Below are 23,291 nucleotides of genomic sequence, written 5' to 3'. Positions count from 1 at the left end.
AACGTACTTAAGGAAGGAATGTCAGGAGTCTTTGGTTCTGTGATCTCAAAGGGTGTGTAGGTATATAAAATTCTGAGGGCAGGGAGAAAGGTAGGAGATTCCTCATGCATATTTTAAATACCGGTGTCATAATTCTAAAATGCATCTGCCAAAAGATGAGAAGTCAGTGTAATTGAATTAATATCTGTGTAATATGATCATAATGGGTTACCCCCCTGAAATTAAATGAGCTTACATGTCAGTATTCTGTACATTTTGGCACAAGTTGGCATGCCAATGTAAGTGACTTGTTATAGAATTGTCCTTTTTGTGGGCACATACCTTTATCCAGAACCACAGACATCGTTACAAATGTGCTCTATGGAGTATACCTGGATGGGAAACCTGTGGCCTGCCATTGAATTTTATGCGGCTTGTGAGACCATGGGAAGTATACACAGAAACCAGAGTTTTGGTGTCTTTAAATACTGTATTTTGCAAATATTTCAGAATATACACTCTAATCCATCATTTTTAGTTAAAGTTTTACTTATTTATTTATCACAGGCGCTCTGTGCATTTCAGGTTTTGACATTACATAATGTTGCAGCCTGCTAGGGATATTACTGACATTCATGCAGCCCTCTGTGCATAAAGGTTGACTCAACTTATGTGACTATAGAAGGGAAGAGGCTGGTTATTTTTCCACCTGTACTATAAGGAACCCTCTGTTGTCCTGTCCATTTGGGTTTGTTTGTTATGTTTTGTTTTAATCTTGATTTGTTAATTTGTTGTTTAAAGTTTGGTCAATTATTGTAAACAGAGAGACGGTATATCAAATACTGTAAATAAAAAAAAAGTCATTATGAGCAGCCTGACACTGGAGAGAACACAGGATAATGTAACACCATTCATCCTGGTCCAGTGCTAGGTTTCGAAGAATGTACAACCTTTGGGGGTCTTATTACAAATGCACGTTAGAGTTTTTAGTGTGTGCTAAGGATTAGCGTACGCTAAATGCTAGAGATGCCTGTAGGAATATATGGGCAACTCTAGCATTAGCGCATGCTAAAAACGCTAGCACGTCTTTGTAAAAGGCCCACTTCGTAAACCATCCTCAGCTCTGCTCAGAAACTGTGTCTTATTTTTAACGAAAGTTTTACCTGTCCAATCGTAACTGACATGTTTGTTCTTAGTATGTCGACTATTCCCTCGTTTTTCAGCTGCTTACAGCCAATGCTGGTGGCGATAAACAGCCAGTCCTTCCTAGCCCTGCACTGAGAAACAGAGAAGGGAAAGTGAGAATTTGACATCAGAAGCTCTTATTTTATTTTTTTAAAGGCTGCATATCTAAAAGAAAGAGAATTCCATGTACAATGTACAGTTTGGTAAAACTCCATATTGAACTTGAATATGGTCTCTCTAAGCAAATGTGGCAGGAATAGGCAGAGCCGTAACTAAACATTTCAGTAACTGGGTAAGCAAGTGGATTTGCATGTCCCTTGCCCCACTGCCACCCTGATCCTCCATTGACCTTTCCTTGCACCCACTCCACTTTAATTTCTAGTACTGTTTCCCTGATTCATAAGAAGCACAGACGTCGCCAGACCTCGAGGTGGGAGGGGGGCCAGAGCCCATGGTGGGGGCGGCACATTTTGGGCCACAGCCCCTCTCCGCTCTCCACTCACTGCTGTACAGCTTGGCTGGTGGGGGTCCCCGACCCCCACCAACTGAAGCACATACCTTGGCTGGTGAGGATCGCCAACCCCCGCCAGCTGAAGACTTTGTCTTGTGCTGGTCTTCCGTACGGCCGCATTGCTTGCCCTGTTCTCTCTTCCCTTCAAGTCTGGCATGCTCCTTTTAGTGAAACTGAGCATGCTCAATTTCACTAAAAGGAGCATGCGATGGCACCGCCGGAGACCAGAGCTGGACAAAGTCTTTAGCTGGTGGGGGTTGGGGACCCCCCGCCAGCCAAACTATGGACCCAGAGCAAATTTTTTTTTTGGGGGGGGGGGCCAGGCCCCCGTGGCCCCACGTAGCTACACCACTGGTAAGAAGAAAGTGCCACTCTTCTTGATTTCCATTCACTGCTGGTCCACATTTCATTCATTTTTCCACCCTTAAAAGCTTTGCATCCTAGGTGGCCACCCTTCCATAAGTGCTAAATCACTATTTTGTAATTTACACAGTACAGAGAAGGGTGATGAAAATGATAAAGGGGTTGGGACGACTGCCCTTTGAGGAAAGGCTAAGCAGCTATGCCTCTTCAGCTTGGAGAAAAGATGGCTTAGGGGAGATATGATAGAGATCTATAAAATAATGGAATAGTGGAGTAGAACGGATAAACGTGAAGCGCTTGTTTACTCTTTCAAAGAATACTAGGACTAGGGGCACGCAATGAGCTACAAATCAGAGAAATATTTCTTCACTCAATGTGTAATTAAACTCTGGAATTCATTGCCAGAGAATGTGGTAAAAGCAGTTAGTTTAGCAGGGTTTTAAAAAAGTTTGGATAACTTTTCTGAAAGAAAAGTCCATAAGCCATTATTAAGATGGACTTGGGGAAAATCCAGCTTATTTCTAGGATAAGCAGCATTAAATGTATCGTACTGTTTTGGGATCTTGCCAGGTACTTGTAACCTGGATTGGCCACTGTTTGAAACAGGACGCTGGGCTTGATGGACCTTCAGTCTGTCCCAGTATGGCAAAGCTTATATTCTTATGTAATCTTCTCACCCACTGTAGAGATATGCCCAGCCAAAAAACATTTGGTTAGTCTTTGTTTTAAATGAAGGGCCTGAAATTCCACTTGTAGTGGTCAGTGGTTTTCAGCTGCTGACAGCTGCAGGCTGAATTAAGAGCAAATATTCAATGCCAGGCCTAACTTTATGTGCTTACTTAACTGGTTCGTATCACTGCTGACAGGTTAATAGCTGGCTGTGTCCAAGCTCTGCCCCCTGACCAATCTGGCACTAACCAGATAGTGCTTGGGCAGTCACAGGCAATATTCAGTGGCACTACCTGCTTAAGTGCCGCTGAATATTACTAGATGGCCAGCTCAGTTGGGTTTAATCAGGCAGGAGGTTAAAGCCTTTGAATGTTTGATGACATGACATCTCTTAGGAAACATATCCACTAAATTTGGGCTTCCTTAATATATGGCAAACAAATTACAAAAGCAAAAAGTTATGATTGGATCAGTGTTGTCCACTGTTTTGTTTCTTCTGGGTTTGCCTTAGGTGCTAACTGGGTATATTCAACTGCATTATCTGGTTACGTTCTGCTGAATATACTTGGTTGGCCCTGGGCAAGCAATTTAAATGGCCAGGAGCCTCTCCTGACTGTTTAAGTTGCTTTGATTAGACCCCTCAATAAACAAAGTACTTGATTAAGAGGGGTGCAAACTGTAAAGTTATATTCATATAACGTTTTTCATTTTATTTTTATATCTGCCTACCTGCAGTGGACAATAATCGGGCCGTGCTTTTCCTCTGTGTGCTGCATGGCTTCCTCAACATCCTGTACCAGATGTAGCAGAGCTGGTGCTTGGTCTGGCGTTTTCTGATCTGGCCAGGATGTGTACCAGTAATGCTTCAGGCTTCTTTCTTCCTTGCCACTCTGTGACCAAGTGAAGAAAACACATTGGAAACATGCTATCTCCTCTTCCTTTGCTATGCACTCAGTTTTTAAAAAGCAGTATCAGAGCCTGAATGACTTCTTGCAAGATGACTGACTTTAAATAACCAAAAAAGCTGTTGACTTTCTCTGTGACACAGTCTATGGTTAACGGTCTCCAACTTGTTTCGTGGTGGGGTTTTTGGTTGATTTGTGGTGCTAGATTTCCTTTTCTTTTTTTTTTATTTAAAGTTTTAGAAAATATAACATACTAATACTAAAGGGATTGAAAAATAGCATGCAGGCAGGCCAAAGTATTGCCTTATTCAAACAAACTAGGAATGTGATGTAGATTATAATAATTATAAAGCTTTGTATAATAATTTGGAGATTTAGCTTACCTTGCCCATGGTATTTTACAGTCTTCTTAAAATTCAGGTACAGTAAGTCCTTTTCCCATAGGGCTTACAATCTACATGAGTATTTGCCGCAAGACAAAATGATTTGCCCAAGGCCACAACCCCCAGTTCTATAAAACTGTGTGCCCAACTTTATGCCAGGAATAGCTCTAAGCACCAATATGTGCCTGGTTAATGTGCGGAAACAGGCTATCGCACCCTTGCATTAAGGGGTTTTGCAGTAGTTTGCCTGTTGCCATGTTACCAAAGTTTTCTCGACAAACGCATGTCATGGACATGGAAGCATTAGGTTAGCTTGGAGGAGTAGCCTAATGGTTAGTGAAGTAACCTGTGAACCTGGGGTTCAATTTCCACTGCAGCACCTTGTGACTCTGGAAAAGTCACTTAACCATCCATTGCCCCAGGTACAAAATAAGTGCCCGTATACAATATGTAAACTGTTTAGATTTTAACAACAGAAAGGCAGTATATTAAATCCCACCCCCCTTCCCCTAATGTAGCACATTAACTGGCTACTGCTGAGATGACACAGAACCATTTACCACCTTTTCAATAGGAGACACTAAGGGGGCCTTTTACAATGCTATGGTAGAGCTACTGCAGCGCTGGTGCGTGCCAATCCAGCACTACCACCAGCCCAGAGTGGCAGTAGTGCAGTCCCCACCACATGCCATTTCTGGCACGTCTGGAAATATTTATTTTTATCACCGGATTAGCGCAGGAGCCCTTACTGGAGTGGTAAGGGCTCCCCCAGGAAATGGCCATGCAGCAAGTTTGTACTTAACGCACAGCCATTTCCTTTAAAAAAAAACAAAAAAAAAACACTGCAGTAAAAGGGGCCTTGGTGTGCAACAAATCCACATACCAATAAACCAATGCCACCACAGGGCCCCTTTTACCACAGCTTGGTAAAAAAAAGCCCCTAAATGCTTCTGTGTTAACCTGAAGCAGTTGCCATGCATTAGTCTGAATGTTAATGCATGACCTGAAGTAGAATATAATGAAAAGGCCCCTTCTTGAAGCAGCATAAGTTTTAGGCTTGCTGCGCATTAAAATTCTGCGTTATAGTGTGTTGAGCTCAATACAACGCATTTTAATAGAAGGGCCTCTTTATCCAATTAGTTATCTGGTCTGTAGACTGAATAACCAGATTTCAGAGGCTCTCACCACTCCACATGACATTCAGTGCCAGCCAGTTAAATATCCAGGCCATAAAAACGCTGTGTCAACCACAATCAAATATCAAGCAAACATAGGGAACAGAAATGCCATAAACTTGCTACACTGAATAATTTAATTGAATTTAAAATGTGTTATCCACCTTTTCAAAAGGTTTCTGTACATGGAAGTACATCCAAAATATAATTACAAATAATAGTAGACCTTTTTGGACTTTTTACCGAAGGATTTAACTTCCCAAAACTTCTGGATAACAATTGTGCAAATTAAAATTTGTGCCAAAAAGCACTGTGGAACTTTTGTGTTATGAATTTAAATCATTTTATTGAAGGATGAAACATTAATAAACATAATCAAATGACATGCTAAGAGAACAGTGATGCTGAGATAGCAGTATTTTTATATAGTACTCCCCTCCCATCCCAACCCAATATGGCAGAGTATTACAACTTAACCACTATAAACCAGGCCTTTAATGGAACTTTAACTTGTACACACACTCCTAAGTTAGTTGAGATAATATTTAACCATCTCTCTGATCTCATGTGCACCTGGAGGAGCCTAGTGTTTAGTGCAGTGGACTTTGATCCTGGGGAACTGAGTTCAATTCCCAATGTAGCTTCTTGTGACTCTGGGCAAGTCACTTAACCCTCCATTGCCCCTGGTACAAAATAAGCACCTGAATATATATAAACCACTTTGAATGTAGTTGCAAAAACCTCAGAAAAGTGGTATATCAAGTCCCATTTCCCTTTAAATTAGTCATCTTACCTTTTAACTCCTCTTACTCTCTTACCTATCTATACGTTCCATCTTTGCTTATACTCTACACTGTCAATGAAAATGTTCTATTACGTATTGTGTTGACATTGGAAGTAGAATATTTTATTTATTTATTTATTTTATTGCATTTGTATCCCACATTTTCCCACCTATTTGCGGGCTCAGTGTGGTTTACAATACATTGTATTGATGGAAGTACAATTTGTTACAGCTCGATTATGGTTACATTGTGAGGCATTGAGTTTAAAACAGAGTCTACGTATCATTAAGGGGAATAGTACAATGGAACAGAACAATGGAACAAAGGAAGAACAACAGATACTGATAAGACTATAGAGCAATAGCGCGAAAATGTTCGGGTATAGCATTTTTACCTGTAGATTAAGGTTTAAGTGTGTTAAAATTATGGGGGATGAGAGTACAAATGAGAAAGTACTGATGTATTACTAACAGTGTGCGTGGACTTCATGTGTTTTGATCCTTTCGATAGATTTTTTCGAAGAGATGAGTCTTCAATAGTTTGCGGAAGTCGGTCAGCTCGTAGGTCGCCATACTTTGTATTATTATTTGAATATTTTTACTGCTGTAATTGTCTATTGCTCATGTTTGATTTATTCTTACTGTACACTGCCTTGAACTGAAGGAAATGAAATCCATGGGCATCAGCAGGGCAACTTTGTAAAGGGGTGTCTACATGAATCCCATTCTATAAAGAACTATGAGAACTTATGCTGGCCATAGAGCTGGTGTAAATGCTCATACCTAGAATCGAGTTTACCGCCCATAAAGTATGCACTACTGTAGGAGTGACGGCTGGATCTGGCCTGCATCGGTGCCGGATCAGGACTGATGGGACTACCTCAAGACCTGTGCATATTTAATCAAGGACTGGCTTCTTTATACTACAGTTCAAACCAGAGCTTTTACAGAACTTTTATATTCTCTTGCACTGTACTGTAACAACAAACTGTCAGCTTCTGCTTGCAATATATCAAAAATGCTGGAATAACTGTTTGAGACAGGATGCAGGGCAGTAGATAATCGCTTGTAACATTTAGTAGCCAAGGCTTGTACACAAAACCAGCCTGCACGTAGTCGCTACATGAATAAAAGATAATCTGGGAGTGTAGCCACCCCCACCCTGCATCTCTGAGCCTTAAGCTCTATTGAGCCTTATCAACTCTGTGAAAGAAGCATTGTGGGATTATGTGTGTGTGTGTGAACGGTGAGATAAGTTTCGTTTTCCCTGCCAGTATCATTTCAGTGTTATAACGTGTGTATGTACTGTAAGAACTACAAGAACTACAAACGTTTACTGCGCATGACAACTGTGATGTATAAGGGGCCTAATGCGCAGGCCCAGAGGGGAGGTATAAATGTAAGTGTCAGTTGGGTTCTGACACACAGTATTCTGAGACGGAACTCAGTGCTGTACATTGCTAGCAATAAAGCTGTCTTGCTGGAACCAGTTGCCTCTTGTCTCCTGATTTACTCAGCTGAGGGTCCTGTTACACTACCAGAGAGATGTGCATATTTACAGAATAGTGTGTTGCCAGATTTTTGACGCTTATGTACATTCATATTGGTGGCATAACCAGGAATTTTTAACAGGGGTGTGTCTCCCATGTCCCCCCCTCCCCCCAATCTCCTGCACCTCCCCCAGTACCTTAAAATCACCTCTGCTCCAGTCTCTGCCCAGGCAGTGGCAGTGGCACATAGGCTGCCTGGCACCGGGACTTTCTCTCTGAACTGTCCTGTCTTTCACAAAACAGGAAGTTGTGTCAGAAGGGGTGGAATGGTTCAGAGAGAAAGTCTTGGTGCATGCTGCAGGCAGCCTATGAGTGTCACTGCCGCTGCCCAGAACAAGACTGGAGCAGAGATGATTTTAAGGCATGGGTGGGAGGCTGTCTGACAGGGGGGTTCGTACACAACACACACACTCATGGTATGTATTGTCCATATAAATGTCTATTTTATTTATTTATTTATTTATTTGCATTTTGCTCACACCTTTTTCAGTAGTAGCTCAAGGTGTTATATTCAGGTACACTGGATATTTCTCTGTTCCAGGAGGGCTCACAATAATATTCAGTTCACTGAACAACATTCGTTCAAATGCATCCACTATTTAGATGTTGAAGTAAACAGCACACCAGATGGATTTGTCACTAAAGTGTACAAAAAAGAGACAGACAGGAACACGTTTTTACACAGCTCCAGCTGTCACCCTACTCATTTGAAAGAGAGTCTTCCTTTCTCACAAATGCTGAGGATTAGACGTATATGTTCGGATTTTCACACTTTTAAAATTCAAGCCAACAACCTCATGTCAAATTTATTGGACAGAGGCTACAGTAGATCCGTCCTGAAGAAAGCATATCGGAGGGCTAAATACAACAACAGGAGTTTGCTTCTCTCAAAGCATATGAAACATCAAGAAGATGGCAAATTCACCATGGTAATGCAACACAGTGAGCATAGCGAGCATCTTGCAACAATGATCAAAAAGAGATGGGAAATCATGAAGACCACACACACTTTTGAAAATCTTGATTTACGGGTTGCCTTCTCGAGGTCGAGAAACATTAAAGAGATCATCAGCCCTGCAGACATTAGACTATCAATTGATAGAAGTCCAACTAAAATTCGTGATCACTTTAAATGTGGCCATTGTCAGATTTGCAGTATTACTATTCAAACTAAACAAATTGTGAACCCCAAGACTAATAAAACTTATGATTTATTGCATTTCACTAATTGCCTTTCTGACCACGTTGTATATTGTCTGACGTGCCCCTGCAACAAAAAATATATAGGAATGACTACGAGACCTTTAAAGGTCAGAATACTTGAACACCGATCCAATCTCAGAAGGTCAGCGATTAAGGAACCTATCGTTGAACACTGCATTCAATATAAACATAAATTTGAAGATTTACGATGCGTCGCAATTGATTGGATTAAATCGTCACATCGGGGTGGCAATCGTAAACTTATACTAGCAAGGAAAGAAGCAAAGTTGATTTTTGAATGGGATACTTTAGAGCCCAATGGGCTGAACAATTCAATTGATTGGCCCAATTTTTACTAGCGTTCAACACGTCATGGTGACGGCAGTATTTTAATCAGCTGTTTGAACGAGAACGCTGAGGCGCCATTTTGAAAGAGTTCACGCCTTCAATTCAGTATGTCTGTCCGTGGTGTGACTTTTCTTTGTGTTTTGTATGTTTAAACTTTTCTTTTGTGACAGCAATTTATAATTGTATGCAATGTTTGTTTCAGATTTCAGCACATTAGCACTCCGTTCCTGATGAAGCCGTGGTCTTAGGTGAAACGGTGATCCCCGTTGAACGGACAAAGAAGAGTGCTTGAATTCAGTTCAAAGCTAAGTCTTTATTTGCTGATTTGATTCGGGTCATAAGTGGGGCCTGATACTTTAAAAACTATTGCTGTCAGTCAGTATAATCCTGTTGAGGCTTGTAAATATATAGCCCTGTGGTGACAGAGTTTTTTTGCCCAATGATAGAAACGCTGTGTGAGTTATGAATTGAATTATATATAACCATGCACTAAACCGCAGGCAGTTTGCCAGCGGTTTCTGAGGGCTTTGTCTCTGTTTTACCAATATAACACCAATAATTTTAGGCTGTAGCTTTCACATAGTATTGATTCATACTTCTCAGAATAGTCCTTTGGGATTCCCTCTGAACCTTCCCTTCCATTTGAAAGGAGACTGTCTCCTCCTGAGAGCCTCTCCTCATCTTTTGTGCGGGAAATAGCTCAGGCCATTCCATTCCCCATAGACGTGGAGGATGAGCCTAGGGCTGAGATGCTTGAGGTCCTGGACTACACCTCTCCACCTAGAGAGGCAGTGAGCTCCTTTGCATAAGGTACTCAGAGAAGTCCTTATGCGAAACTGGGCATTCCCTCTGTCTTTCTCCATTGTCCCGAAGAAGACTGATTCTCATTACTGGATCCACAGGGAGCCTGGGTTCATAAGTTCTCAGTTACCCCACAAATCCATGGTGGTGGACTCTGCCCTCAAAAGAGCCAAGAGTTCTAAGGACTATTCTTCAGCGCCCCCAGGCAGAGAAGCTGGGACATTGGATTCTTTTGGGAGGAAGATGTATCAGGCTGCCATGCTCGTTGCCTGTATACAGTCATATGAGCTCTTCACGATCATCCATATGCGGAACTCGGTGTGGCAACTGTCTAGTTTGGTCGATGCTCTCCCTCCGGAGCAGGCCGAACCTTTTTACCAGCTGGTCAAACCGCAGAAGGCATGTCGTAAATCTTTGGCCAGGGGTGCCTACGACACCTTTGATGTAGCATCCAGGATCTCTGCTCAAGGTATAGCAATGCGCAGACTCTCACCGTCCAGCAGAGGATTGTGGATGTTCCTTGCCGATGGGATAATCTTTTCGGAGAGAAAATGGAAGATCTAGTTGACCAGATCAAAAAGCACACAGATGCTATGGCTTCTGTCTCCCATCAGGTGCCTTCTGCTTCTACCTAAGATGGCCGACGGACAGTAGCCCAGGTGAAGAGCTCCCGAGCCAAGGGTGCTCCGGGACCGACCAGAGCCACCAGGCTGCGACTGGAAAAGCGATCCGAGCGTCCAACGATTGTGAGGCAACAGAGGTGAGCCGTAGCTGTATCTCATGGCTTCGGGCGGCCACCCCACGACAACACAGCGCTGTTGGTGACCAGGCCCGACCATGCAGCTAGCGGAGAGAGATCCGACCGCAGGGCCAAAATCACCCGCTTACAGCTGTGTAGATAAAGGTGACGCGAGACATGAATGTGATGATTAACACGCGGAAGGCGGAGAGCCAGACAACCCGCTGAGGACCGGGAGTGAGTCCGGACGAGATCGCCGACTGAGCGCTATGGGAACACGCCTCCACCCCACCCGACACCGACACTACAAGAGTTTTCTCACCGTTGTGGCCTAGAAGCTGGACCGTGCCGGCTGGACGCTGTGGGAGCAGGCCTCTACCCCAATTGACACCGCAGGAGCTCTCTCGCTGCCGCGATCTAGCAGCTGAACTGCACAGAGGTGAGAAAACGCTCGGTCGCTGCTACCCAGGAGGGAAATGAGCTGCAGACTTCTCCCCAGGAACTGACCAGACCCACCGACAACATGTCCGATCCTCAGGGTTAGAGTCAGGGTTAGAGTCAGGGAACCCTAGTGCTTGTACCTCTCTACTGGGTGCCAAAGGAGCTGAGAAGAAGCGCCGCGACTCTCGAAAAATGCGGGAGGACGCTCTGGAACACAACGGGAGGGGATCCGAGAGACCTCACACTGAATGAGAGCACGCCTGACGGCAGACAGCGTTGAGGACGGCCACCGAGAGAGGATCACTGCTGCTCCAATCTTCAGTTCCACACGGGCAGCAGTCCTCCAATAGAATATTTCACCCGACCCGGAAGGAACCGCCGCGACTGCTGATCCAAACCTAACAACTGCACAGGAGCAGAGAGAGCTGTCTGCAATAAATAGGGAGAAATAAATAAATTGCCGGACCTTCCCACCACGTGGACCAGAATAAAAAGAATCGGACCTGCGAATTTCGGGGACCCAGCTCAAGGGAGGCCCCGACAAAAGCACAAAAACCATACCGAACCTGCGGATTAATCACGAACCGCGCGAGCCACACACACACACACACACACACAAAAAAAACACTGAACGGGAGGAGATACAAAACATGGGACATAACACGTGAGCAACACCAAATTTAAATAAACTGTATGCCTAATGATAGAATTGCTTCTATGATAGCTTCGATATATGCCTCTATGTATGCTTTAATGATTTGAATGCTTTTATTGTAACATGAGCAACACCATATCTAAAGAATTTAAATGTTACTCTCTGAACTTTAATCTATAACAAGTTAAAAGCTTTCTCTGTATGCTTTATGATTTGAATGCTGTTAAGACTTCCTTCGGATGCTATATTGATATAAATGCTCCCTTGAAGGATTTAAATGCTCGCTGTTGGGAAATGCATTAGCATGCTGAAAGTCTTCCTAATAATGCTTTGATTACTCCCTAAAATGATCGAAACGATCTATCTGCTTAGCAATGTTGTAGCAGACTAAAGACTTCCTTTAAAGCCTTATTGATATATCTGTTCAGCAACGCTGTAGCATACTGAAGGACTCCCTTAAATGCTCTAATTGCCTAAATGCTACCTTTAAATGCTCTAAATGCTCTAAGATAATGCATTAAATACCATCTACGTAACTAACAAGACTAACACTCTATAACAACAGTACTATGGTTTAATAACCAAAACCCCTAATGCTTTAGACACACATATTAATACACAAACTAACATTGATATGACACCCAGCAAATTATTCTTAATCAGCTACTGTCGCTCCCTAACCTACTACTCATTCACAACCCCCAATACAGACAACACAACCTCCACAATACACAATATGCATACTCAAAAAATTAAACAATGGCAAGGAAAACCTGCTAACCATGGTCACCATCAACAGAAAGGAACGAAAGGACACAACAAACTTACACATCAAGAAGACAGACAGCTGATAAAAATTAACACCACTGCAAACTCAACTGAACACCATCATCAACAAATACAAATAGGATACATCAATGTCAGATCGGCAGTCAATAAAACCACGATACTAACAGACTGGATCACAAATGACCATCTCGACTTCCTACTTATTAGCAAAACTTGGATCCATGACCCCAAAGACCCAATAATACTAGAACTCTGCCCTCCAGGATACAAAATTACCCACTGGACAAGAGAAGGAAAAAGAGGAGGAGGAATAGCAATAATCTATAAATCTCAATTCACAGTTACAACAACAGCCGAATCTATTCTTCCCCAACTCGAAATAGCCTCAGTCAGAATCAACCACCCCAACCTATGTGATCAACTAAACCTAATCTTATTTTACAGACCCCCGGGCAATTGGCAAGACTCACAAACGCACTTTCTGGACTTTATATCAAATACTTGTGTTACCACCCAGAACCCTCTCATAGCATGAGACATCAATCTTCACCTTGAAGATAATAACTCAAGCAATGTACACGAATGCAAAGACTTCCTGCAACTATGGGAACTCCACTGGCCAAATACACAACCCACCCATAACAAAGGACATACACTAGATATCATCACCCACAAATTCTCACCAGAACCAAATATCACACTAATAGACACAAAATGGACAGCTAGGCCATGGTCCGACCACTACAGTGCAAACCTTTCCCTCCACTGGAGAACAAAAAAGACACAACAAAAACAAAAACAACAAATCTATACTACGAGAGGCAAATTAGACCCACTACCATTCTGGCAACAACTCTACACTGATGAATGGACAATACCTACAGACTCACCCCAATTTCTCCAAGATTAGGATAACAGATGCAGAATAACACTAGACAATATAGCACCACTTCAAACCAGAACCTCACATAGGAAAAACTCAATACCATAGTTTAACGAAGAATTAAAAGAACTAAAAACACAAGTCAGAAGATTGGAAAGAGCATGGAGCAAGAAAAAAGATGAATACACACACAAAGAATGGAAACAACTACAAAGAAAATACAAATACATTATCAGACAAACGAAAAGGACATATTACAAAACCAAAATAGGACCAAACTACAAGGATACACACAAACTCTTCTCACTCGTAAACAATCTTCTAAATACTACCAAGGTCACCTCCAACAACTCAGATACCCCATCAGCAACTAACCTTGTGAACTACTTCAATGAAAAAATCATACAGCTCCGACTCATGATACCCAATACCACAACGGACTACACAAATATCCTTGAATGTCTAGACCCTAAACCCGGAGAATGCCCAGCAGATCGATCATGGACCGACTTTGACACGCTCTCATCAAAAGAAATTTCATATTGGCTAGGAAAATACACCAAATCGCAATGCAAATTAGACATCTGCCCTAACAGTCTAATAAGATCCGCACCCAAACAATTCAAAACAGACCTCACGAAGCATATAAATTACAGGCTTCAAAATGAACTCTTTCCTACGGATAAAGGAAACATCCTACTCACTCCGTTACCGAAAGATGCTAAAAAAAGCACAATAGACCTACTGTAACTAACTACCGACCAGTAGCATCTATTCCTCTCATGACCAAACTCATGGAAGGCATAGTGACGAAATAACTTACTGAATACCTAAATAAACACTCAATTCTGCACGAGTCCCAATCAGGATTTCGAACGAATCACAGCACTGAAACGGTACTAGTGTCCGCAATGAACTCATTCAAACAAGCAATTGCGACAGGTAACAACATCCTCCTCTTGCAATTCGACATGTCCAGTGCCTTTGACATGGTCAACCATGAAATACTAATACATATACTAGAATACTTCGGAGTAGGAGGCACTGTTCTCAAATGGTTCAAAGGATTCTTGACCACAAGATCATACCAAGTAACAACGAGCGCGGACAGGTCACCACCATGGATACTTGAATGTGGAGTCCCCCAGGGATCCCCTCTCTCACCAACACTATTCAACCTAATGATGATACCTCTAGCCAATCAAAACCTCAACATCCCATCCCATCACAATTTACATCCCATTCAAACAAGATCTAAATGAAATCACCAACGAGATCAACCAAAGCCTCCAAATAATGCACACCTGGGCAGATGCATTCCAACTAAAACTTAACGCAGAAAAAACACAATGTCTTGTACTAACCTCACAACATAACACAAAGAACTTCAACGCCATAATCACACCATACTGTTCTCTTCCAGTCTCACAAAACTTGAAAATTCTCGGAGTCACCATTGACCGAAACCTCACTCTTGATACCCACGTGAAAAATACGACAAAAAAGATGTTCTACACCATGTGGAAACTTAAAAGAGTAAAACCTTTCTTCCTGAGATACATCTTCCGTACTCTCGTACAGTCAATGGTAATAAGCCATCTGGACTACTGCAATGCACTATACGCAGGGTGCAAAGAACAAACAATAAAAAAACTCCAAACAGCCCAGAATACCGCCGCCAGACTCATATTTGGAAAAACCAAATATGAAAGCGCAAAACCCCTAAGAGAGAAACTTCACTGGCTTCCACTTAAGGAACGCATTGAGTTCAAGATCTGCACGATTGTACACAAAATCATTCATGCAGACGCCCCAATCTACATGCTAAACCTTGTGGACCTACCTCCCAGAAACGCCACAAGATCATCCCACAAATTCCTCAACCTGCACTACCCCAGCTGCAAAGGACTTAAATACAAGCTGAGGCACGCCACTACCTTCTCTTACGAGAGCACGCAGATATGGAATGCACTACCTACAGACCTGAAAGCAATCAAAGAAACACCTATCTTTCGAAAATCTCTGAAAACATTCTTCTTCAACAAGGCTTACAATGAGAACCTATAACCTCACTAAGTCCACTCAACTATGAACGCAAACCTTCTATAACTACCCTAACAACTTTCTTCCTTCTTCCCTCTCCCCTTCCTCAATCGCTACACATTACTAACTGTATCCGATATCCTGTTATGACAATGTTATCAAATCTATGTAAGCCACATTGAGCCTGCAAATAGGTGGGGGAATGTGGGATACAAATGCAATAAATAATAATAATAATAATAATAATAATACCTCCTTAACTAGGAGGTATTTTGGTGGTTCATGGAGTGCTCCCTATTCCTATTCTAGGCGTAGGTACACTCCGGTGTCTCGCCAGCCTACTCAGGCTCAGCCCCAGCGTGCTCGTTCCCGCCAACAGCGTGTGCCCAAAGCCCCGACTGCTCCCCAGCAAAAGCAAGGGGGACAGGCTTTTGACTGGCCCCAGGAGAGCATAGCCTCAGTAAAAGTGTCCGTGCCGGATGACTTGTCGGTTGGGGGGAGGTTGATGTTTTTTCACCAAAGTTGGCCTCTCATAACCTCCGACCGGTGGGTTCTTCAAATAGTCCAGTTAGAATACACCCTCAATCTGGAATCCAAACCTCCAAATTTCCCACCGAGAGCTCATTCGTTCAGCTCTCCGCACAAGCAGGTACTTGCAGAGGAACTCTCCGCTCTTCTAGAGGCCCAAGTTCCACCAGGGGAGGAAAGGCAGGTACTTCCTTGTACAAAAGAAAACAGGGGGGATACGTCCTATCCTAGACCTAAGGGCCCTGATCAAATTCCTGGTCAGAGAAAAGTTCAGGATAGTTTCCCTGGGCACCCTTCTTCCTATGATTCAGGAAAACGATTGGCTATGCTATCTGGACTTGAAGGATGCATATATGCACATCCTGATACTTCCAGCTCACAAGAAGTATTTTCGATTTCGGCTGGGAATGCCGCACTTCCAGTACCTTGTGCTGCCCTTTGGCCTAGCGTTAGCTCCCAGAGTGTTCACAAAATGCCTAGTGGTAGTTGCAGCGTTGCTACGCAGGCTTGGAGTGCATGTGTTCCCTTATCACGACGATTGGCTGGTGAAGAGTACCTCGGAGGACAGTGCAAGGGAGTCCGTGCGGAAGACTATTCAGGTGCTGGAGCTACTAGGGTTTGTAATAAATTACCCCGTCCCATCTCACCCTGGTTCAGAAATTGGAGTTCATTGGAGCATTGCTCGACACGAGAACGGTTCAAGCCTATCTTCCCGAGGCGCGGGCAATCTTCTGTTCCTAGTGTCCAATGTTCGAGCATCCTAGCAAGTCATGGCTCGGCAGATGTTAAGACTCTTGGGCACATGACCTCCACAGTTCATGTTACGCCCATGGCACGTCTGCACATGAGATCTGCTCAATGGACCCTAGCTTCTCAGTGGCATCAGGCCACGGGGAATCTAGAAGATGTCAGCCATGTGTCCACCGACTTTGCGCATTCTCTTCACTGGTGAACAATTCGATCCAATTTGACCATGGGACGTCCATTCCAAATTCCTCAGCCACAGCAAGTGCTGAGGACGGATGCATCTCTCCTGGGGTGGGGGGGCTCATGTAGATAGGCTCCATCCTCAGTGAGCCTGGTCCCCCCAGGAAACAGATCTTCAGATCAACTTCTGGAGCTCCGAGCGATCTGGAATGCTCTAGAGGCTTTCAGAGATCGGCTATCCAAACAAATTATCTTAATTCAAACAATCAGGTTACGATGTACTATACCGACAAACAGAGGGGCACCGGTTCTAGCACTCTGTGTCAGGAGGCCGTCCAGATGTGGCTTTGGGAGCACCATCACGGCATGTTTCTCCAAGCCACTTATCTGGCAGGCGTAAGCAACAGTCTGGCCAACAGGCAGAGCAGTGTAATGCATCCTCACGAGTGGTCGCTGAATATGGGCATAGCCCGCAAGATTTTCCACGCATGGGGCACCCCCTTGGTAGATCTCTTTGCCACTCAGCTCAATCACAAAGTCCCTCAGTTCTGTTTCAGACTTCAGGCCCATGGTAGACTAGCGTCAGATGCATTCTCCTACATTGGGGAACAGGCCTTCTGTACGCATATCCTCCCATACCTCTGGTGGGGAAGATGTTGCTGAAACTCAAGCAAGACCACGGAACCATGATCCTGATCGCGCCGTACTGGCCACATCAGATTTGGTTCCCTCTTCTTCTGGAGTTGTCCTCCGAAGAACCATGGAGATTGGAGTGTTTTCCGACCCTCATCACTTAGAACGAGGGGTCGCTTCTACATCCCAGTCTCTAGCTCTCATGGCCTGTGGCCTGAATGTTGAGAGCCTAGAATTCGCTTCCTTGGGTCTTTCGGAGGGTGTCTCCCGGCTCTTGCTCTTGCTGGATTCCAGGAAAGATGTTATTCTTTTAAATGGAGGAGGTTTGCTATCTGGTGTGACAACAAGGCCATAGATCCCCTTTCTTGTCCCACACAGACCCTGCTTGAATTTTTTTTTTTTTTTTTACATTTGTACCCCGCGCTTTCCCACTCATGGCAGGCTCAATGCGGCTTACATGGGGCAATGGAGGGTTAAGTGACTTGCCCAGAGTCACAAGGAGCTGCCTGTGCCGGGAATCGAACTCAGTTCCCCAGGACCAAAGTCCACCACCCTAACCACTAGGCCACTCCTCCACTCCTACACTTACCAGGATCTGGTCTCAAGACCAACTCAGTAAGGGTTCACCTCAGTGCAATTAGTGCTTATCATCAACATGTAGAAGGTAAGCCTATCTCTGGTCAGCTTTTAGCTGTTCGCTTCATGAGAGGCTTGCTCTTGTCAAAGCACCCTGCAGTGGCGTACCTAGGGTATTTGACACCCGGGGCCGGTCATTTTTTAACACCCCCCTCCAAAATCCAGTACTAGGCATACCGAGAATACAAAGCACTCGGGACCTATAGAGCAATTCTACCATACCATAAGCAGTAATTTCTATGAGTCACACAAGAAAAAGGAAAGCATCTTAAACACTGCAGTGAGCACTAGAGCATCAGTTCACCTATTGTAAAATGAAACCAGCCAGAATAGTACAGATCATCAATCCTGAACAGTCAATGCCAACTGAAAGCAATGTCTTTTTCAGAGATACAGATACACCCTAATCCACTATAGAGTAAGAAACCATAAACTTTCTATTTAGACAAAAATTAAACTGAACCCCCAAGATGCCAGATTCTGCATACAATGCAACACACCACAGAAACAGAAAATGTCCCCTAGTACCAGTGGTGTGCTGGTAAATGTTTAACAACAGGCTCTCTCCCCGGTCCACCTCTGCACCCATCGTCCACCTCTGCGCCCCCCCCATCCACCTCTGCACCCCCCCCTGTCCACCTCTGCGCCCTCCCCAAATTGCAGAGCTGGCTATAGCCTGGGAGAGAGCCTGGGCGGGGGCAATGCATTACTCCAGGGAAAAAAAAATCAAATGATCCCAGGTTCCAATCTAATTCATGTTTAATGTGGGATAAAATGCCATAAATAAGTACATAAATATAAACTTTTAATGTTGAGCACCTGATTCTCAAAGTGGACATATTCCAAACACTATAATGAAAATAAAATGATTTTTTCTACCTTTGTTGTCTGGTGACTTTGTTTTTCTGATCATGCTGGCCCAGTATCCGATTCTGCTGCTATCTGTCCTCTTAACTCCATTTCCAGGGCTTCCTTTCCATTTATTTCTTTACTTTCCGCCTTTCTTCTTCATTTCTTGCCCTACATCCGTAAGTAAAAGCTGGGTCCTCCGCAGACTTGACTGTCCAGTGGATCCAGCTTCTGCCTATTTTCTTCATCCATGTGCAGTTTTTCTCCTCTCTTCCTTTTCCCTCATCTCATCTCCTTTCTCACTCTTCCTTCCCCTCCATCCATGTCCAGCATTTCTCTCTCCCCTCCCCTCCATCCATGTCCAGCAACCGTCCTCTCCCCCTGCCCTCCCCTCCACCCATACCCAGCGATTCTCTTCTCTCCCCTGCCCCCCTCCAGCCACCCATACCGTGATTTTCCTCGCTCCCCTGCCCCCCTCCAGCCACCCATACCCAATGATTCTCTTCTCTATCCGGCCCCCCCTCCAGCCACCCATACCCAGTGACTCTCCTTGCTCCCCTGCCCTCCCCTCCATCCACCCATGTCCAGCAACTCTTCTCTCCCCTCCATCCACCCATGTCTAGCAACTCTTCTGTCCCCTGCCCCCCTCCAGCCATCCATACCCAGCAATTCTCTTCTCTCCCCTGACCCTCCAGCCATCCATACCCAGCAATTCTCCCCTGCCCCCCCTCCAGCCATCCATACCCAGTGATTCTCTTCTCTCCCCTGCCCCCCTCCAGCCATCCATACCCAGCGATTCTCTTCTCTCCCCTGCCCCCCTCCAGCCATCCATACCCAGCCATTCTCCGCCCTCCCCTGCCCCCCCTCCAGCCACCCATACCCAGCGATTCTTCTCTCCCCTGCCCCCCCTCCAGCCACCCATACCCAGCGATTCTCCTCACTCCCCTGCCCCCCTCCAGCCACCCATACCCAGCGATTCTCTTCTCTACTACTACTACTTAACATTTCTAGAGCGCTACTAGGGTTACGCAGCGCTGTACAATTTAACAAAGAGAGACAGTCCCTGCTCAAAGAGCTTACAATCTAATAGACAAGTGAACGGTCGGTCCGATAGGGGCAGTCAAATTGGGGCAGTCTGGATTCACTGAATGGTAAGGGTTAGGTGCCGAACGCAGCATTGAAGAGGTGGGCTTTAAGCAAAGACTTGAAGACGGGCAGGGAGGGGGCTTGGCGTAAGGGTTCAGGAAGGTTGTTCCAAGCATAGGGTGAGGCGAGGCAGAATGAGCGGAGCCTGGAGTTGGCGGTGGTGGAGAAGGGTACTGAGAGGAGGGATTTATCCTGTGAACGGAGGTTACGGGCGGGAACGTAAGGGGAGATGAGGGTAGAAAGATAGTGAGGGGCAGCAGACTGAGTGCATTTGTAGGTAAGAAGGAGAAGCTTGAATTGAATGCGGTATCTGATCGGAAGCCAGTGAAGTGACCTGAGGAGAGGGGTGATATGAGTATATCGGTTCTGGCGGAATATGAGACGTGCAGCAGAGTTCTGAACAGATTGAAGGGGGGATAGATGGCTAAGTGGGAGGCCGGTGAGGAGTAAGTTGCAGTAGTCCAGGCGAGAGGTAATGAGAGCGTGGACGAGAGTTCGTGTGGTGTGTTCAGAGGAAAGGGCGAATTTTGCTGATGTTAAAGAGAAAGAAGCGACAGGTCTTGGCTATCTGCTGGATATGCGCAGAGAAGGAGAGAGAGGAGTCAAAGATGACTCCGAGGTTGCAGGCAGATGAGACGGGGAGGATGAGGGTGTTATCAACTGAGATAGAAAGTGGAGGAAGAGGAGAAGTGGGTTTTGGTGGAAAGACGATAAGCTCGGTCTTGGACATGTTCAGTTTCAGGTGGCAGTTGGACATCCAGGCAGCAATGTCAGATAAGCAGGCCGATACCTTTGCCTGGGTCTCCGCGGTGATGTCTGGTGTGGAGAGATACAGTTGGGTGTCATCAGCATAGAGATGATACTGGAAACCATGAGATGAGATCAGGGAGCCCAGGGAAGAGGTGTAGATTGAGAAGAGAAGGGGTCCAAAGACCGATCCCTGGGGAACACCAACAGATAAGGGGATGGGGGTGGAGGAAGATCCATGAGAGTGAACTTTGAAGGTGCGGTGGGAGAGATAGGAGGAGAACCAGGAGAGGACAGAGCCCTGGAACCCAAATGAGGACAGTGTGGCAAGAAGTAAGTCATGATTGACAGTGTCAAAAGCGGCGGATAGATCCAGGAGGATGAGGATGGAGTAGTGGCCTCTGGATTTGGCAAGGAACAGGTCATTACAGACTGTAGAGAGTGCTGTTTCTGTCGAGTGAAGAGGGCGAAAACCGGATTGAAGCGGATCGAGGATGGCATGAGAGGAGAGAAAATCAAGGCAGCGGCTGTGGACTGCACGCTCAAGTATCTTGGAGAGGAAGGGTAGGAGGGAGATGGGGCGGTAGTTAGAGGGACAGGTAGGGTCTAGTGATGGTTTTTTGAGGAGTGGCGTGACTACGGCATGCTTGAAGGTGTCGGGGACAGTTGCAGTGGAGAGAGGGGTTGAGGATATGACAGATGGAGGGGGTAATAGTAGGAGAGATGGTGTTAAGTAAGTTGGTGGGGATGGGATCAGAGGAACAAGTGGTGCCCAGCGATTCTCCTCGCTCCCCTGCCCCCCTCCAGCCACACATACCCAGCGATTCTCTTCTCTCCCCTGTCCCCCCTCCAGCCACCCATACCCAGCGATTCTCCTCTCTCCCCTACCCCCCTCCAGCCACCCATACCCAGTGATTCTCCTCGCTCCCCTGCCCCCCCTCCAGCCACCCATACCCAGCGATTCTCTTCTCTCCCCTGCCACCCATACCCAGCAATTCTCTTCTCTCCCCTGCTCCCCCCAGCCATCCAGGTTGTCCAGTGGATTCTTCTGGGCAGGCAGGAAAGATCCCCAGTCTTTCCTGCCCGCTGCCGGCTCTGACTCTCCCGCGGCGCTACTGCATCGCTCTTCAAAATGGCCGCCGAGACTTACAAGGGCGGCCTCCAAGACTTCAGCAGAAGTCTCGGCTGCCGTTTTTAAAGAGCGATCCAGCAGCGGGGGAGGGTCGGCACTGGCAGCAGGCAGGTAAGACTGGGGAGCTTACCTGCCTGCCCCGAAGAATTCACTGGACAACCAGGGTGGTTGCCTTCGTCAGGTATGTACACTGGGACCCTGTAGCTCGGGGGAGGGAGGGAGGAGAGCCGGCTCGCCCTGAAGAACAACTGGCTCACAAGATGGTAAAAAATTTAACAACTGGCTCTTGCGAGCCGGCTCCAACACACCACTGCCTAGTACTGTGCAAAACATAAAGACAACAGATGTAAATAAAAAAAAAACCTAACAAATACCAATCACCATTTTACAAATTAACAAATAGAAATAAAACAAATATAAAAAAATAAAATAATACCATTTTCAGAGACCAAAACCTCCTTCCTCAGGTCAATACAGTATACTGCTTACAGTATCCTATCCTGACCTGAGGAAGGGGGTTTTGTTCTCCGAAAGTTAGTCAAAATGTATTCAAATTAATCGAATAAAAAGATTACCTTATTTCCATGTTCTATTATAAACGTTCATTAATACAGCTACAATACTACTTTAACCTAAAGTAAAAAAAGAAAAAAATATATTTTATTTACAGTTTGTCGTCTCTGGTTTCTGCTTTCCTTATCTTCTCTTCACTCTCTCCCTTCCATCTGCCTTTGCTCTCTCCCTGCCATCCAGTGTCTGCCTTCGCTGTCTCCCTGCCCCTGCCATCCAGTGTCTGTCCTCTGTCTCCTGTACCCTCCATCCACCGTCTGCCCTCTCTCTGCCCCTTCTAACCACTAATTGACCTCTCTCTCTTCCATCTAGCGTCTGCCCTCTATCTCTGCCCCTGTCTGCCCTCTCTCTCCCCCTTCCAACCACTGTCTGCGCTCTCTCTCCCTTCTATCCACTGTCTGTGCTTTCTCTCCCTTCCATCCACTGTCTGCCCTTGCTCTCTGCCCCTTCCATCCACCATTTGCCCTCCCTCTCCCATCCATCCAGCATCCAGGGTCTGCCCTCCCCCTCTCCCTTCCATCCAGGATCTGTCCCCCCCTCTCTCTTTGCTCCTCTTTTCAACCCCAGTTCCAGCCCTTATCCCACCTGCCCCCAGTTCCAGCCCCAGCCCACTTCTCCCACCTACCCCTCTTTTCAGCCCCCTAGTTCCAGCCCCACTATCCCACCAGTCCCCAATTTCAGCTCCTAGTTTCATCCCCAGCCCTTTTCTCCCACCAG

The 23,291-nt window shown here is 45.3% G+C and overlaps 1 protein-coding gene across 1 annotated transcript in view; it reads right to left on the bottom strand.

The window, feature by feature from the left end:
* The window catches only part of PTPN5 (protein tyrosine phosphatase non-receptor type 5), a 355,312-nt gene that overhangs the window by 3,892 nt on the left and 328,129 nt on the right, over positions 1–23,291 (bottom strand). Inside the window, 4 exon segments of the mRNA XM_030201109.1 lie at positions 1,143–1,165; positions 1,167–1,231; positions 1,234–1,256; positions 3,437–3,597. Coding sequence (XP_030056969.1) covers positions 1,143–1,165; positions 1,167–1,231; positions 1,234–1,256; positions 3,437–3,597 — 272 coding nt within the window.

Source organism: Microcaecilia unicolor, chromosome 4 (genome assembly GCF_901765095.1).
Source record: "Microcaecilia unicolor chromosome 4, aMicUni1.1, whole genome shotgun sequence".
In the NCBI taxonomy this organism is placed as follows: Eukaryota; Metazoa; Chordata; class Amphibia; order Gymnophiona; family Siphonopidae; genus Microcaecilia; species Microcaecilia unicolor.
Note: the sequence above shows the minus strand (reverse complement) of the source record. Positions and strands in the feature narration are given on the sequence as shown.